Below are 17,194 nucleotides of genomic sequence, written 5' to 3' on the forward strand. Positions count from 1 at the left end.
GGCATATATTAACTACATACAAATTTCTTGTTCAAGCTTTTCTGTAAAAATATATATCAGCAGTAAAATCATTTGTGGTTTTATGTTTTTCCTTGCAACATAGTAAAGCTATAGTGTAATTTTAAAAATCACAGGTAAAAATGTCTTGCAGAATGCCATAATAAAATATCAGGGTCTAATGGACTTTTATTTATTGTTTTCCTTTAAAGTTAGCTCTAAAATCAGATCTATTTTCTGGCATGTACACCATACAGCAAGGTTTCTTTTAGGAAACTATAATTGTTTTACACTCTATTTTCTATCATTAAGGAACAAAGGTCACTGTGACCTACTTTTTGCAGTGGTAAATGATATGTTGAGAGCAAGGTCATTTTGACCTACTATTCTTGCAGTAGGATATTTTGGACTGTATGTTCATCCCATCACAGCAAGTCTGTATTTAAGGTAGAAGTTTACTCATAAACACATGGCCAGCTTATAATAGGTTTAATTGTTGTTGTTGTTGTTGTTGTTGTAGTGTTTAATGCCATTTTTCAGCACACGGCTATACATGGCGGCCAGTATTACTGGTGGAGGAAGAACCCGGGAAAACCCCGGAAAGAACCACCGACCCACGAGAAGCTACTGGCAAGCTTTCTCACATACCCACATTGGCCGAACCCGAGACTCGAACCCACGCAGACAGAGGTGAGATGGCAGTGATCCGTAACGGACAGCGCTTTAGACCACTCGGCCACTCGGGGCCCCTATAATAGGTTTAACAACATCAACTTAAAAATGGTAAAAGAATTGTTTCGAAAGTAGAAACAAATTTCTTTTACCATTTCAAAGTTGTTTGCAGAAATGAATCATATACAAAAAACAAATGCATAAGTTGAAAATTAAGCTTTATTAAATATGAAGTTAATTAGGCAAGTTATATGATGACATGCTGTAACATGGTCTACACAAAGCACATCTTTTAAATTAATATCTTACTGTTATAAACAAAAAGTCAATACACAATCAGATTAAGGAGATTTGTAAACTAGGCTGGTTTATTTTCCAAAGTAAATGATTTATATAATTCCTGAATGTTAACAGTTTAAGTAGTCTTTTGATAAGTCAACCACCATGGAAAGCAATTTCGTATGGTTTGCATAATTTCTGGATGTAAAACAATCAAGTATTGTACAAGCTTAATGCATGATTTACCTTTAATAAGGCAAGCACCTTTGGCAAGCAGGGAGTCTTCATTGCTTATCTTTAAATACTGTGTCATATAACGTACAATGACTGCTTCAAAAACCATTTCAACCTTGAATCAATGATATGTTGTGGGGATTCAATCTTATCATCAGCTTTCTCAATAAAAGAAGAGAATACAAGAAGTTTTAATTTCATTCACACAGTTCAGCATTATTATTTTGTAGTACAAAAACTTTCTTTGGAAGTATAAAATTAGATGACAGTTCTTATATTCGCTGTAAATAACACTAAGAAGCAAAGTTTTGTTAGCATTACAATGAGAGAAATGCAAGGGCTGTTTTCACTAGTTGTTCTTTTGATAAAATCTTGTAACCTCATCCACTTTCAAACAAAGTGTTTTCATTTTCATTATTATCTCCATCATCTAAAAGTCCAAATGTTTTGAAGACTTTATGCTGTCGTGTTGTTCGAAGTTTCTTCAAATCTTCAGAATATTGTTGCTCTCGAAGCAACTGTTTTCGTTGTTCCTCTAGCTCAAGCTTGTGTCCCTGAAGTGCCCTTGTTTTACGAATTAATTCCAAAAGTTCCTTTCTCAGTTGCCTATTTTCAAGTTTTATTTTATTTGTGTGGTCTGTCAAACACATAATGGCCTCCTACAGAAGAAAAAACAAAGTTTTGATACAATTAGTTTAAAATGTCTGTTTATTAATATTTCTTTAAAATCTTTAAAAAATATTAAACATTTAAAAAATGTCAATAAAATTAACTGCATCAAATCTAGTAAATCTAGCAAATTCAAAATCATAAAGAATTTCATTAATTATTTTGGATTGGAAATATTCAGTGCTACATCATATGGCTTCCTGTAAATATTTTAAAAAATATTTTCTGAGTCCTTGAAAACTCTAACATAATAATAATAATAATAATAGTAATAATAATAATAATAATAATAATAATAATAATTGTATTTGGTTGAATCAAAATATAACACAAACAGTATCATTATAACAAATCTAGATAAGTCACATAACATGTAATACAGCAGCACATAAAACAACTATAATGCAAACAAACATAAAACACATACAACTAAAGCCATGCATTACATAAATGCAACAATACCTTGACTGGCAATATGTCAACATAACACCACGTGTGCAATCAAGACTAGAGTACGCACTATTCTACATTTTTAGGCTGACAGAATTGATATTTTAAAAAAGAACAAAAGAGGAATACAATAAGAAGAATAAGAGAATATATTGATTCACCAAGGATGACCCATACAAGTTTTTAAAATCTTTCTTCAGCGAGAAAAGTTTCTTGCTGGACAAAATATTTGTGATTTACAGTATGTGTCCAAACAGAATTGATGTTTCTGCCAAATGATAATGCCAGGAGAACTTTATATCTGATATTAAGATTCTCATATAATAGACATAACACCTTCCAAATTGCTGGCACATAATAGACATAATGCCTTCCAAACTGCTGGCACATAATAGACATAATGCCTTCCAAACTGCTGGCACATAATAGACATAACACCTTCCAAACTGCTGGCACATAATAGACATAACACCTTCCAAACTGCTGGCACATAATAGACATAATACCTTCCAAACTGCTGGCACATACTAGACCTAATGCCTTCCAACTGCTGGCACATAATATACATAATGCCTTCCAAACTGCTGGCACATAATAGACATAATGCCTTCAAAACTGCTGGCACATAGCAGATGTAACAAGTTCCAAACTGCCTGCACATATTGGAAAATATTTTCAACATGATTCTTAATGATATTATTACTATAACCAACAAAAATGTGGAAAACAAAAAACAGAATCTAATGAACCTTACTTGAGTAGTGGAAATCATATGCAAATATGATCAACTGAAGACTTGCACAAGCAGAACTAAAACAAAGTAGTTGTTGCATCATGCCCTCCTACCTTGTTTGCTTTCTTCTCCAGCACATGAATCCTATTCTCCGAGTCCTGCTGGTACTCCCGCTTCTCTCGTAAAAACTTGGCTTTCAGTTGTTGGATTGTCTCTGCATGCTTGGATCTCAGATTCATCACCTCCTTTTCCAGTTCTTTGATATTATTCAGCTGCTCAGTTTGAAGTTTCTGGGGAACACACAAGAAACACTGCCTTAGTTATGACATTTTATTTTATTTTTTGTAAAAACATAATCCTAAAACAAACTGGCATATTAACCCATCAACCATTTTGTGTTTCATATCCTTCACCTTGGATTCCACATATCAAGGTTTTTTTTATCTCAATCCTCATTCAAAGATGGTGAAAGCTTTGATATTTATGTAAGGGACATATAATTTTAATCTGTGCGAACAACAATTTATAGCAAAAATATTCTCTCCAAATCATATATTAATTTCTACTTTCATTTGTACGTCTTCTTTAAACCAACATTCATACACTTTAAATTATAAAACGAAAACAACATCAGAATCAAGGGCCTTGTGTGTGCTAATCAAAAGACAATTTTAAAAGTCATTTACCTGTTTAATCATCTTAGACATCATGATATTTTTTGACAATATCCTAACAATCAACAATCAATATTATATTTAAATTGCCATATTTACAACCCATATCAACAACTTGTATTAACTGAGTTACATACCCATAGTAATGGGAACAACCAGAATTGTAGAATTCATACACATCTGTATTACTTGCTTACATGTACCTTTCTACGTTTCTAAACTTGCATCATGCACCATAATTTAATCTTTTTCCAAAGTGCCTTTACTGAAAACAAGTTGTTTCTATAATAAATGAATAAAAATATTTGTCTGATACTACAACACATCATTCGAAATGTTGATTGTCTCAATAAAGTTTAATTAGGAACACATTTTCTGTCTGTCCATTTGTCTGTGTCTTAACACCAAAATTCAGCAATCTTTGCACATTATTAGATGCAATGCAATAGATGAATTGACTATCACACACAGGTGTGATTTTGAATGTTTCATCTTTTCACTGCCATATTTCTATAGATTTTAAATTTCCACTACATCAGATCATTGTAACCAGCATAGTTCAGGAACCGTTCAAAATACTCTGATGCAGTTTGATGTGGATACTGTCTCAATGGCCTATATGTGCCTTCTGTGACTTCTTCTATAGTCATTTCCATTTTGGTGGGGGTGGGGGTAGTTATTGCACTTGATAATTTTTTAAAAATATTCCCATGTGATGTTGCTTCTAACCGGTAACACTCAAAGAACCATTCAACATTCTGATGCAATCTGACATGAACATTTTCTCATAGACCTAGATGTGCCTTTACTGAGTTTTATTTCATCAACTCCATTCTGCATAGAGTTATGGCCCTTAGTAATTAAGTTAAAATATTCACCTTCTATCTTGCTTGTAATCAAGACATCTCAAAACCATTCAACATACTCTGATGCAGTTTGGTATGAGCATTGTTTCAGAGACCTAAATGTGCCTTTTATGGTTTTATCTTGCTACGTCCATCTTGGATAGAGTCAGTGAACTTTATATCAACATTACTCAAGAACCATTCAACATGTTCTGATAAATATTTGATGCAAAACTTCTTTCCATAGACCCAGAATTGTCTTGTATGGTGTTTACTCCATTTTGGACAGAGTTATAGCCTTGTTGATTAACTTCATTTCTTTACACAGGATATTGCTTATATTAATGAGTACCTGAAGAGTGTGGATTTCAAGCATTCCACATCCTCATTTGGAGATGTGGCACATGAATGTTTGACTTTTCCCAACTTTGGTTTCCCACCACAAATTCACCTGTTAAATGACCATTGGGGCAAATTTTAGTGAGCTGGGCCATTTGTGATGCACTCATCATTAATTGCTCTGGTTTTAGCAAAAGTAATGATAACAGCTCTGAAAAAAATTATTTATAGTATTTCTCCCATGATTAAACCAGGAAGCCAATCTAAAAATTTGTCAAAAATTAGGGGATGGCTCATCAGACAAAGATATAATTTATATTTGCCAAACTTTTGTTAAAACAATTGGAATGTTAGGTCATTATAAAGTATGTGCTTATCCTTCAATAAATAAAGTATTGCTATCTATATCGATACAATATGTATTATCAGTCATGATTATAGTTAGTATGGGTCATTTAGTTAATAATATTTTAAGTCTTAATTTTCTCTGTGATCTTAAATATGTTAAAGATTGCTCTTTAAAGAAGAGGTCATTCTTGTAAAAGTATGTAGAGCCACTCATACGTTTCAAGGTTGAGTAGTACTAATAAATCTACTAAGTAAACAACATATGATGTGAATGAAAGGTCATGGGTGTTTCTGAAAGATCAGCCTGACCTAATTCTCATTAGTTAGTGTAAAAACATATGGTATTGTTTATAGTTGAGATTAAGAATATGTGCCATTTTTTATTATGTTTTAGAGATGTATATAAGAGAATTATATAGGATTAGGCATTCTTAGTAGCAAACACCTGTCTTGGAAGTTATTCATTAACAGGATTCATTTATTTTATTTATTCATTAGTTGGAATTACAATGCTCAAAATATTCAGATTAACTGGAATAATGGGTGTCATGGAAATACTGTTAATTCACTTAAAGATGTTTGGATATTTAATAGCTGTCATGGAATTACTATGAATTTGGAAACTTATTGGATATTCAATAGCTGTTACAGAATTACTGTGAATTCAATTAAAGACGTTTTAGGATTATATAGTGATTCTTCTGTACTGTTCATACATCAGTACACTATAGGGCATAATTTGCAATACCACTGGAACCCATTCAGATTACTCGATACTTTTGGATTTGATAGAACATTTAGGACTGCTTAGGATTCCATTCAACATACTTTAGGTAATTCTTACTCTGTACTTTAGGAAATAATTTATAAAAACTTGTCTTTGCTTTTTCATGTTTACTTAGTTTAAGACAATAAAGTTGTAACAGTATCTCTTACCTGGTATTCTCCAAGCTCATTCAATTCTTGCTTTGTTTTGGTGAGAAGATTTTGTTTCTCCAGAAGCATGGTCTTCAGAGCTGAAAATAGAAACAAAAGATAGTAAAGAGTACATGGATTTGATTGAATATATCTTTGATACTTAATATTCGCTATTTTTCATAGTGTACAACAATCCAGGAATTTAAAAACCCAATGAAGAAAGATCATTCTGTGGAAATAATAGTATATTGTTCCATATCCACAAATTTATGTACCAAAAACAAAAGTACTACATATACTCACCTATAAACTGAATCCAACTGCAAAAAACACAGACCTAGATCTGCCATTGCATAATGCACCAACAGATGAGGGTCTACTTGTTTTTGTACTGATTACACTGTATAGATCCAGATCTTCTGGCACATCTATGTCTGTGTAGTTTGCAGTTGTAGTAAACTTACAGGCAAGTACATACAGGTATGGTGCTGGCTATTTGACTCATATGAATTTTGTGTTAATGTGATTTAATATTAATTATTTTTATGTAATTGTTTTGGTGAAAACTACAACATAATGAAATTGTCTCAAACAAAAAATTTAGATTCATAAACAGTTAAAATAAATGGTATTAAAATTGACTGAATTATGTATTTTTCAAAGAAAATTCAAGGTAGTGAAACCCAAAAACATTGAGTTATACAACTACTCTTGGGATTGCAACTACTGCATAAGTTAGGGGTTAGTTGCATGGTAAATGTTTGCAAAAGAACAAAAATAAATCAATTTACACTACCGACCTAATTTTTTCTTATTAATACATGTACCCCATCCTGAAATGTTGTTACTAAGTATTAAAAGCAATCTCTGAGAAAACCGTGACCTTCTAGGTGAATAATCTCTGTCTTGCCCACAAAGCATACAGTATTTACTCACTTATAAATTGAGGCAAACTGCAAACAACAAAGATGCAGATCTGCAGTAACATAATGCACCTGCTGAGCAGGGTTGATCTTGTTTGCTCTGCTGATTACTCCTAACAAACTGCACAGACCCAGATCTGCTGGCACATTATGTGATGACAGACTGGTTCTGTGTGGTTTGTAGTTAGAAATGAGTATATGTGGTACATGAAACACACAGATCACTTTTCTGATGTTATCATCACTGTATGTATCAACATTAGGCTTTTGCACTCAGCTCAGTGTTCCAGACATTGTTATATGCACAGTCATAAAGTTTGGAGGTTACTATTCAACATGGATGCAGGTAGGTTACACTGACCTACTTTTTATACTTACTTTAATTTATTGCATTTAGCTCAGTCTCACATCATCTCTCATCATAAAACATAATGGGTGTACTAATCTTGGTGCTTACTACTCACCACAAGCAAAAGTAGGTCACGGTAACCCATTTTTCTTTTTCTCTTGACTTTGCAAGGTTTTTGGATCATGCAACAGCAGAGCAGGCAAGGTTAATTTTAAGTTGTTCCAAGCTCCCAGACAATGGAATTTTCTAACTCTTTATAAGCTACTTCTGGAAGTAAATTATTTAAGCAGCCTTCTGCCTTGAAGAGAAAAGTGTCTTCCATTAGCCAAGGGTAGTTATTATGCAATGGTAATATGAGCTACAACAAACAGAACAAGATGTCATGCAAACCTATTTACTTGGAATAAATTTATTTTTGTGGGTATCTTGTTTCACTGATTTATCATAGAATCAATTTTTGTATTAGTACTGGTATGCTAATGCCTGTATTTGCCTGTTATAGAAGTAACATCTACGGTATTGATGATTTGTATGTTCCGCTGACTTTTTGTCTTGAATATTAACCATTCAATCCATGAAAATTGCTACACAATAAACATAACTTAATCGATTTGGCCCTGATCCCATCTGTAGGCATGATTAGGATGTACCCTACTTCCAAGCTCTGCAGCATCAAGGTCATTTAAGATACACCAATGTGGGTGGTATTAAAAAAAAGCAGACAGATATAGCTCTAAAATGATATCAAATAATCTGGAAGTTCTAGTTGCACTACAAAATACAGAGAGAAAAACCTAATTTTTTTTACCTGTTTTTTTTTACACCCAAAATTCGCACGAGATTGGAATGCGATTTTGTGTCTGGGTTTTAGACCGTTTGGCCTTACATCTAAGGCATACCGGTCTTAACTGCACACAGGAGAACTTTGCAAAAACTAGGATAAGGTGGGCATTTGGAATAAATTGCAGTCTCCATACGAAAATGATGGGTCCATTAAGCAAAAAAATAAAAACAAATTAAAAAATTAAAAAAAGAACTCCAACTTTTACCCTTCTGCTCATGCACAAGCAAAATAACCAATGGAAAATGATGTTTCTAATACAACTAGGCATTAGTCTCATGGAAAATCAGTTGAAAGCCAATGTATTATGATGTATTCAGAAATAGCCGCCCAAATGTCTTTCCTATGCACATTTCAGGTAAAAACGACAAAAACCTCTGGGGCCGAATGAGTTCAAGTATTTCCTTAATAAAAATAGTTTTAGTACATACTCTTCTCCTTTTCATCAAATTCTTCCTCCATAACTTCTTTCTGCAACTGAATATTTCTAATCTCCTGTTTATTGTGATCACTGAGAGTGATGATGGTTGTTTGTCGCTGTGTTGTCTTTTTCTCCATGTAGCTCATGTATTCATGCTGAAATAAATAGAGTTCAAATTCGATTGATAATATCTTTTATGTATGTTTACATCCAAAGTATGTTATAAAAGCAGTTTTATCCTAAAAGCTGCAAGCAAATGAGGCTTTTCACATTTATATTCTTAGCAGGAATGTAATATTCTTGGTTTGGTGTGGATAAGGTTTTGTGACAGCCAAGGTAAGGCAGTCCTTAGTCAAGAGAGATATCTGCATAAGTCAGTTTCCTATGATAATCCCTGGATGCCAGTCTAATTAATTTTTCAGAACGCAGAGTGTAGGTTTATACTCAAACAAGATATTGATCTAAATATTTGCCAAACCTTTGTACAGGCAGAAGGACCAGGGAAAATCATCCAGAAGTGACTCATCATCAGACAAATATGGTATGTCAACTAATACTTCATGTGTTATTTGCATACTGTCATCAGCATTTTGATACAAGTATTTATCAAAGTTTAAACTTGTCAGGAATTTGTTTGCTCATTGAGTTATGTATCTATTTCACTGCCATCCCCTATATTTCATCATTTATTCCACTGCACTTATTGTATATACTTGCATATATGTCAAGTCACACCACAAACAACATAAACCCTGATCAGCCGTCACATAATGTGCCAGCAGATGAGGGTCCATATTGTTTGTTCTACTGTTACTTCTAACAACTGCATAAACTCAGATCTGCCAGTACAATGTGCAATAGTAGATCTGGATCTATACCATTTACAGTTGAACCTGACTTATAAGCAAGTACCTTTAATACTTGTATTTGTATCATGTTTAGGATGGTTTTCTACAATGTAATGAGCAGTAAATATAATCAGTTCTGAGAATTGTCCACCTCTGCATACCACCCTCCCTAATATTCATGTTTTCATGAATGGTAGTTCCAGTATTCAGTTGTTTCAATATTTACAGAAGTTTAAAGTTGAGTCAGAAACATGTATTGCAGACAGTTTCATGCAGTTTAGAGTATTTTTCATCTTTAATACATCTACCAGCTACAAGTGTGTAGTCTCTATGAAGTGAATATGTTTACACATTTAACCATGCAATTTTTTCTGGTAGTAGATCTGGTAGGAATGGGAAGAGACCAATCAATCTAGTGGGAAGGGGGGGGGGGGGGGGCAGTTGATCCCCTTTTTCTGGCTTAAATTGACATTGAAAAACTGAAAAATTATTGATTTTAAACACAAATGACCACTTCTCAAAATCATACCCCTGTATAAAAAATGATCACTATATGTCCCTGAGATCCCTTATCACAGTATTCCTGTACCAAATGCATTTCTTTTTGCAATGACTCTCCAGACTTCTCATCAACATATTCATCTTTTTCTGCTGCAACACTTTCAGGCACAGATCAGAGATTTTCTCTACATGCAAAATGGATTTTGACAAAATTTCATTTTACTTAGAATACTCAAGTTCTTGTTGTTCACTGAAAAATATGTTATCTTAACTGAAACTCAACTTACAATCAACCCCTACTAGTCCATTAACCCCTTCTAGGTCTGTACTGATTGAGCAATAACTACATAATTTTCAATTCTAAAAATCTATTAATGCAAACTGTATTATTTTTCATTTATAAAATTGCAACAAATCGCTGCAAATGTGAATGAACAAAAGCATCTAAAACTTACTACTTTATAATTTTGAGGAACAGATGAAATAGCGATTAATAAAAAATTTCACTTACACTTTCAGCTCTCACTTTATTTGCCTCCTGCTGAAGCCAGTCATTCTCTTTACGTCTGAGTTCAGTTAAGAAAGTATTGTGACATTTATCATGCAATGAAAGGCTAATACATCAAACTAAATAATGCCAAATAATCATGTAAATGACACATGCCATAAATCTAAAAGCAATTGTGACATGAAATCAGATTGTAATGCAAAAGAGTTTGTGGGATAAAGAGTAATTATATGTAACCTCAATATCAGCTGTGACACAGTTGTACTTTTGTAAAACCTTATTCTGTTAGCTCGTAATGATCAAAACAGTGTAGCTGTAGCATATAAATCTAGCCATCAGTTTCTTAGTCTCTATAGATCCAACAAAAGTACCCCATGTCCAAACAGTACATCTGGTTGTATTCTCTTTTGGATTTATAATTTAGTTTCACCTAAATTGTCAGATATATTCAATAAAGGTATTTTGCATCCTGAATCCTGTCATAATAAGAAGTCAAGGACAGACAGCAAATGAAGCAATCACAAATTATTGAGTTACAGTATGCACATTATCACAGCAGTCAGCTGTTCAATAAGTCTAACTGGCACATGGGGGCAAAAGTTGGCTTTTTAATTGTTTGATTAATCAGCATTGTTTCAGTTATTGTCAACTTTGTACATGTTTGGAAACTTTGTTAAATGTTGCATCCTTAAACATCACCTTTTAACCTCAAACCCTTCAGCTTTAAAATTTACCAAGTGACTGAATGTTGAGAGCATAAATTTGAACTTAAAAACTTTAAAAAAATGTTAGTTTTGTGTAACACAATAATACAATACACTGAAGCTCCCTGCAAGTGTCAAATTAGGAGATAATAACAGACAAGTGCAAACCATCAAAAAGTCTGGTCCTGGTATTTGCTGTACAACTGTTATTATTGTTCAGAAAAAACTTTTTTTCTTTCAGTGATAGTAACCTGGGCCCTTGACATTTCATTCCATGAAATCAATCCATATTACATGTGCAAGTCATCCACAAGTATTGGTATATGCAGATGGTCAAGAACTCAAGTTAAAGAAATAAAATTGGCAACAGTTGGATGGATGACATCAAAACATAATGCACCTTACCTTATGGCTGACATGTATAAAGGATAATCTAATCCAAATTACAACATGGCTTACTTTGTACAATATGTTAAGTATAACAGCTAATCCTCATATAGTTTCTAAGAAAAAATATAAAAAGAATCATAAATGAGGTATTACAGAAAACAGTAAATGATTATTGGCATGACTTTCATTCAAGTAAAATCAATTTATGTTGCAAGGATACAGTTCATCAACTCTTCTTTTAGCATCTTCAAGTTTCTGTGTAACTTCAGTTAACCTATAAAAGAAACAATAAATAGACAAATTGTTCTTTGGATCTTTAAATGATTCTTACTTAACATCATGGTAGCCCACTTGGTAGAGCATTGAACTCGTAATCCTGGATTCAATACCCATCCAGGCAAGTCCAGGACAGCTGTTGCCTCAGTGTGTCCTTCAGAAAGACACTTAGCTCACAAAAAAAAAACACTTGGTTATCAAATCACTAAAGTACTTTATACTTTGACAAAAAGTCTACTCTTAATTAGAAACACTGGGCATCCAGTGACAGAGGATTATGAGTACATCAGTTCTTCGAGAGAGAAAATTAGAATAATATCTGTCAAAACAAGATTTATGGCCCTGATTATGATTGGTATTTATCACATGACTACCATGCTATTCATGTTAATATACACACATCGTAATTCTTCTGTATATAACACATATATGTTAATAACAATAAATCATGTAACGCATAAAATTATGTCTGGCAAAGGTGTAATGAACACTAGGCATCCAAATGTATTATGGTATAATTTCATCAAACCATTCTGTAGTTCACCACATAAAGGTTTTGTTTATCATGTGATAAATATAATCTTATATTTGTCCTCATTTCAAATACAATTTATGAAATAAATCAACTAACTTCAATCTTTTGTAAAATCCTATATTTGTTTATCAAGCAAAAGGACCTCTATGAACAGAGATCCAGGTTTATGACATGTGCATTGATCAACTTGACACAAACCTATAAAGTGAATTTTAAAGTGGGGTAAAGAGCTCTGGGAGTCAGGGTATCTTTGACAAATTAGTAGAGTGAATGTAGAACTGCATTAAGGGATGGGGTTGCTGAAACGGTCCAGGTTTTCATGTCCTTAACTGATAATAGCAGTTACTGACAACTCAATCTCATGGGTGCAACATCTGGTCAGTGAAAGTGATTATTTAAATGACTGGCTAGCTGGCAAAATAAATGTGAACTATTTGACCATTTAGCTGGCAACATAGCTATGGGCCATTTGACTGATTTGCTATCAGAAATGGTAGCAGCAGCTGAGGTACAGCTGTACTGATCTGGCCAACCATATGCATCCTAAAAAAGCACTAGTAATGATATAAATTAAAAAACAATAATGCTCTAAATTTCCACGACTGACTTTAAATACTGTGACATATCTGAACCAAGTAATTTATATTTTTCTTGCACTTGTATTTAGTAGTTTTTAGTTTTCTTTTCCACACATAATTTGAGAAGGTTAAGATGTGGAGAGGTCACAGAGGACAGGCTTTGTAATATCTTCTGGTAATTATCAAGAGTATAAAAAAGTGATGGTTTTCCTCAGGCTAAATGCCAGAATATTATTTAGAAAGAAGACTTAATGAGACAAAAATGGAACTGAGCAATGATCAGCAAACAGAAAAATTGGTTACAAATGAAGTCAGATGCATGAAACTGATGTTGTAACAGTGTCATGCAGATATCATACAGATATTTTTCCAGCTAGCTTTACAATAGCATGTTGCTATTCTTCCAGTGGGAAGTGGTAACATAGTTTACAGCTATTCTATTGGCTAACTAGTCAAATATCATCATCTCCTAGACTATTGGTCAAGGTAACCACACAAATATCTATAAGCGATTATCTGCCTAGTTGGTCAAATAACATTGTTGAGTATATGAATGTTACAAATGTCAGTACAGTTTGTTACAAATGACATTAACAGTAACACTGCATGCAAAGTCTACCATGTCTGGTGAACTTGTCAAGACTTATAAAAAATGAAATTTAGGGCTGCTACTGTTCATGCTTAATACCAATGGCAGTGCATGTAAATAATGAACAAGCTGACAGCATTTAAAAATAAAAATAAAATAAGCACCAGCATAAAACAACCAGAACTATTAATTTGTAAAAAAAAAAAAACACTGACACATTATCATGAAAGTGTTCTTTGTTGGCAAGCCAAAGATACAGTGCAACATCTTGTTTACCAGACAGTCTTGACAATAGGGGGATTAATGATCTGGACAAGGAAAAGGATACTTTTCATTGGTGCACAAATTATCCTCACTGAGAGAAAAGTTTTTTTTTTAATGTTTGGATATTGAGGTGATGGTATTAACAAATCACAAAGACAATGCTCAATCTGATGCTATTCTACATATTTTCTTGAGGCAATTACTTTTACTTTCAAACAATTTCACTCAATTATCCTTTCTTCATTTCATACTAATTGCCCTTAAAGAATTTACAGAAAATATACATTTCTTATGGTAAACACCATTGATTTTCCTTAATCTTATTCCCATGTCCTCAATGTTAATACCTGGTAAGTTAAACAAGTGATGAGGAAATAATTTACAGCAATCATCTTGACCATTAAAAATAATTTAGTTTTAAAAATCGAACTTGTCTGCACATTTGTTATGATGATACATGTCACACTCAAGTTGTTAATTTCTTGGTTGTTATCATGAACATAATACCTTATTATTTAAATGTATTTATCATCAGACCCCTTTTTATCTTTTTTCCCTCAGTTTTAAAGGTCTTCTCTCAAACCAAGACAATTCCTATTCGACTCTGCTATCTGGTGATTCTTATTGCAATTTTGAAAATTATATCTCTGCTGACCAACTCTAAGGTCACATCTACATGTTAAAAGCATCAAATTAGTTCCAAACACAAGGCCCCAATACATGTACTTTGTTAATTTTCATAACTTACTGATGTCAATCTAATATATCTCTTGGAAGTAATTTTAAACTAAACACAACTATTTAAGAAAGTGTCTTACTCTGATTTTTGCAAGGTGTCAAATTGCAGATGCTACCTGGAGGACTTCCGTTGTCAAATCTTCATTTTGGAGGTGTGTAGTTGTGCACATTGTAAAGGTCTTAAATTTTGGAAGTAAATAAATCTTACTTAATCTTAATAATCTGCATTCCAATAATGCCTACATAGAAGTGAGCAGTTTTAAAAACACCAGAACTTATGAAGTTTGATAAATGACACCAAACAACAGCTGATTTTATGATAATTTATAATTATTTACATAGGAATTAATGTTCTTTTGACAAATAAAATAAGCTGCAAAATCTTGGCACTATTTCTTCTAAACAACAACTCATGTTTGTTTTTTTAAGATCAGTATAGGTGGTATGTAACTATGCTGATGTGTACTTTATGTCTATAAATGATAACTCTATGATATACAACCGTATTGGCCTATTCTGTGCACCAGGTTATTTTGCACAAAGATACGTCATTTCTGTAAACATTGGATCATGTGTTGGTTTTTTGGTCTTAAATCCAATTTGTATCAAGACAGAATGATTGCCCTTTAATTAAGGAAAGTGATATTCATAAAGTGTATAACAATATCCCACATTTTATTTCTAAATGTCCACATGATGACCCACTCAGTGACCTTCTTGAACTTGTAACCCAGAAAAAACCTATTTAATATTTATCTTTAGAATCTTAAAAATAAATACATTATTTTAAAGATAGAAATCTTTACCAAAAAACAATACTGCATCTTAATCTACATTTCTAATTTTGCAAGAAGTTGTCTGACACCTACTTTATCGTCTGTTATCCCACATGTCAACTTGCCACTTCTCAAGAAATTCCCAGGCTTATAGTCTATTTCTAAATACTTTAGTAAATTTTTTTCCAAAAATGAGACATTATAAACATTACAACCTCTTAAAGCCAAACACCAAGCAAGGCAGCTGTTAGTTCCATTTTTAAAAGCCTTTGGTATGACTCAGCCGGTAATCAAACCAACAACCTCCAGAATCCGAGGCGGACACTTTAACCACTAGGCCACTGGAGCGGTCGAATTCTGTCGTTGTAAATATCAACACAGCTAATTGATCAACATATTTTTCCACTAAGCAGGTGGCTGAATCAGGACTGGCAAGTCTTTGAATTTTGCCACCCACCTATTACATGCATACAGAAGACTCCTGCCTAAGTGATTTTCTGCATCCCAGATAAAAAATTGGCCTCCAAATTCACGTGATTAAGCATTTCTGTGACCTCTTTTATTACATTTCTTCAAAATGATAATTTAGCATGATGTAAAATTTAACTAAAATAGATCGGAATTGCCAGCCGTCTTTCTAGTCTTTTAAGAGTATGAAAGCATATACTTGTTTGTGAAAAATAGGTATTATGTACCAATTGAAATAAAAGATATGACATACCATACAGAAGATATACAAGAAGTTACATAATTGCCTCCAATTTATTGGACTTGTGTGCCAATTTTTGCCTGCCAGTGTTTCTCCAGGCTTGTTTATAAATGACAACATTGTCATGACTCTGTTTATGGTTTGTAGTACAACTTTTTCCCTACTGCAGGTGTGTTCCCTCTTATGTCATAGCACGACCAAGCCACTTGCTTGACTATGCCTAAAAATGTCAAAGTACATTATTACTGAATTTGTTGTTAAGTACTTTCAAGGATTTTATACAATAATCTTCAATGGAATTTGGATGGACAATAAAGTGAATAAACACCATTTAAAGGTATGCGTAATCAGATTCTCCAAAATGACATCTGTAGTGTATAAAGTAGCTTGAACTGTGTACATGAGCTATGTAACTTGTACTATAGCTCGGTTTTGTTACTTAACATCTCTTGCTATTAATTAGTATGTTGAATTTTGTAAAAACAGCTATAAACCGACCTAGTTCCTTGGCTGAAATGCTGACAGAAAAAATCCAGAGTCATGTGTTTCATTTCCATAGCCCGATGCATTAACATTACATCTTTTCAAAGCCATGCGCAAAACAGACCGACATTTCGCGAGTCTTGAAAACACAAGGTAAGTATCCCTGGTGTCCAAAATTAGTATTATTTGGACCAGAGTGTTCTGGTGACAATTGCCGCTTTTCAAATGGTAAGCATTGTAGTAATTTATTTTCGCAAATTGGTCGAATTCGGTATGCGTTTTGCTCCAATATTGGTGACGGAAACCTAAGATGCGCAGAAAAGCCCGACAGCGGTGTATTGTGAAGATTACTTATACATACTCCTGCTGTAATAAAATTTCTTTTTCTGTTGGCTCAGGAGTAGCTGGCTTTTCCTGTCCTTCAGGAGGTCCATCGTCACCCCCCTTTCCCTTTCCACTTTTCTTCCCCTTCTTTCCTTTTTTCCCTTTCTTTCCTTGCTTGGGCATTTTGAAGTTAAGGAAATGGCGTCTGTTGTTGCTGTGGATACATATACTTACTGATTCACAAGTTTGTTTCGTATTTACTGTCCTACTTTTTACCCC

General features: G+C 33.4%; 1 protein-coding gene across 1 annotated transcript; it reads right to left on the bottom strand.

Annotated features, from left to right (window-relative positions):
- Positions 1-874: 874 nt before the first annotated feature.
- On the bottom strand, positions 875-17,132 carry LOC149802357 (coiled-coil domain-containing protein 166-like). The gene is made up of 7 exons (XM_089951590.1): positions 16,953-17,132; positions 11,864-11,917; positions 10,553-10,607; positions 8,703-8,847; positions 6,177-6,256; positions 3,148-3,324; positions 875-1,841 (listed from the first exon to the last, which is right to left on the bottom strand). The coding sequence occupies exons 1-7, from the start codon at positions 17,096-17,098 to the stop codon at positions 1,563-1,565; spliced, it is 936 nt and encodes a 311-aa protein (XP_089807716.1). The 5' UTR covers positions 17,099-17,132; the 3' UTR covers positions 875-1,562.
- Between the last annotated feature and the right edge of the window lie 62 nt (positions 17,133-17,194).

Source organism: Sinohyriopsis cumingii, chromosome 3 (assembly GCF_028554795.1).
Source record: "Sinohyriopsis cumingii isolate HCF-2022 chromosome 3, ASM2855479v2, whole genome shotgun sequence".
Classification (NCBI taxonomy): Eukaryota; Metazoa; Mollusca; class Bivalvia; order Unionida; family Unionidae; genus Sinohyriopsis; species Sinohyriopsis cumingii.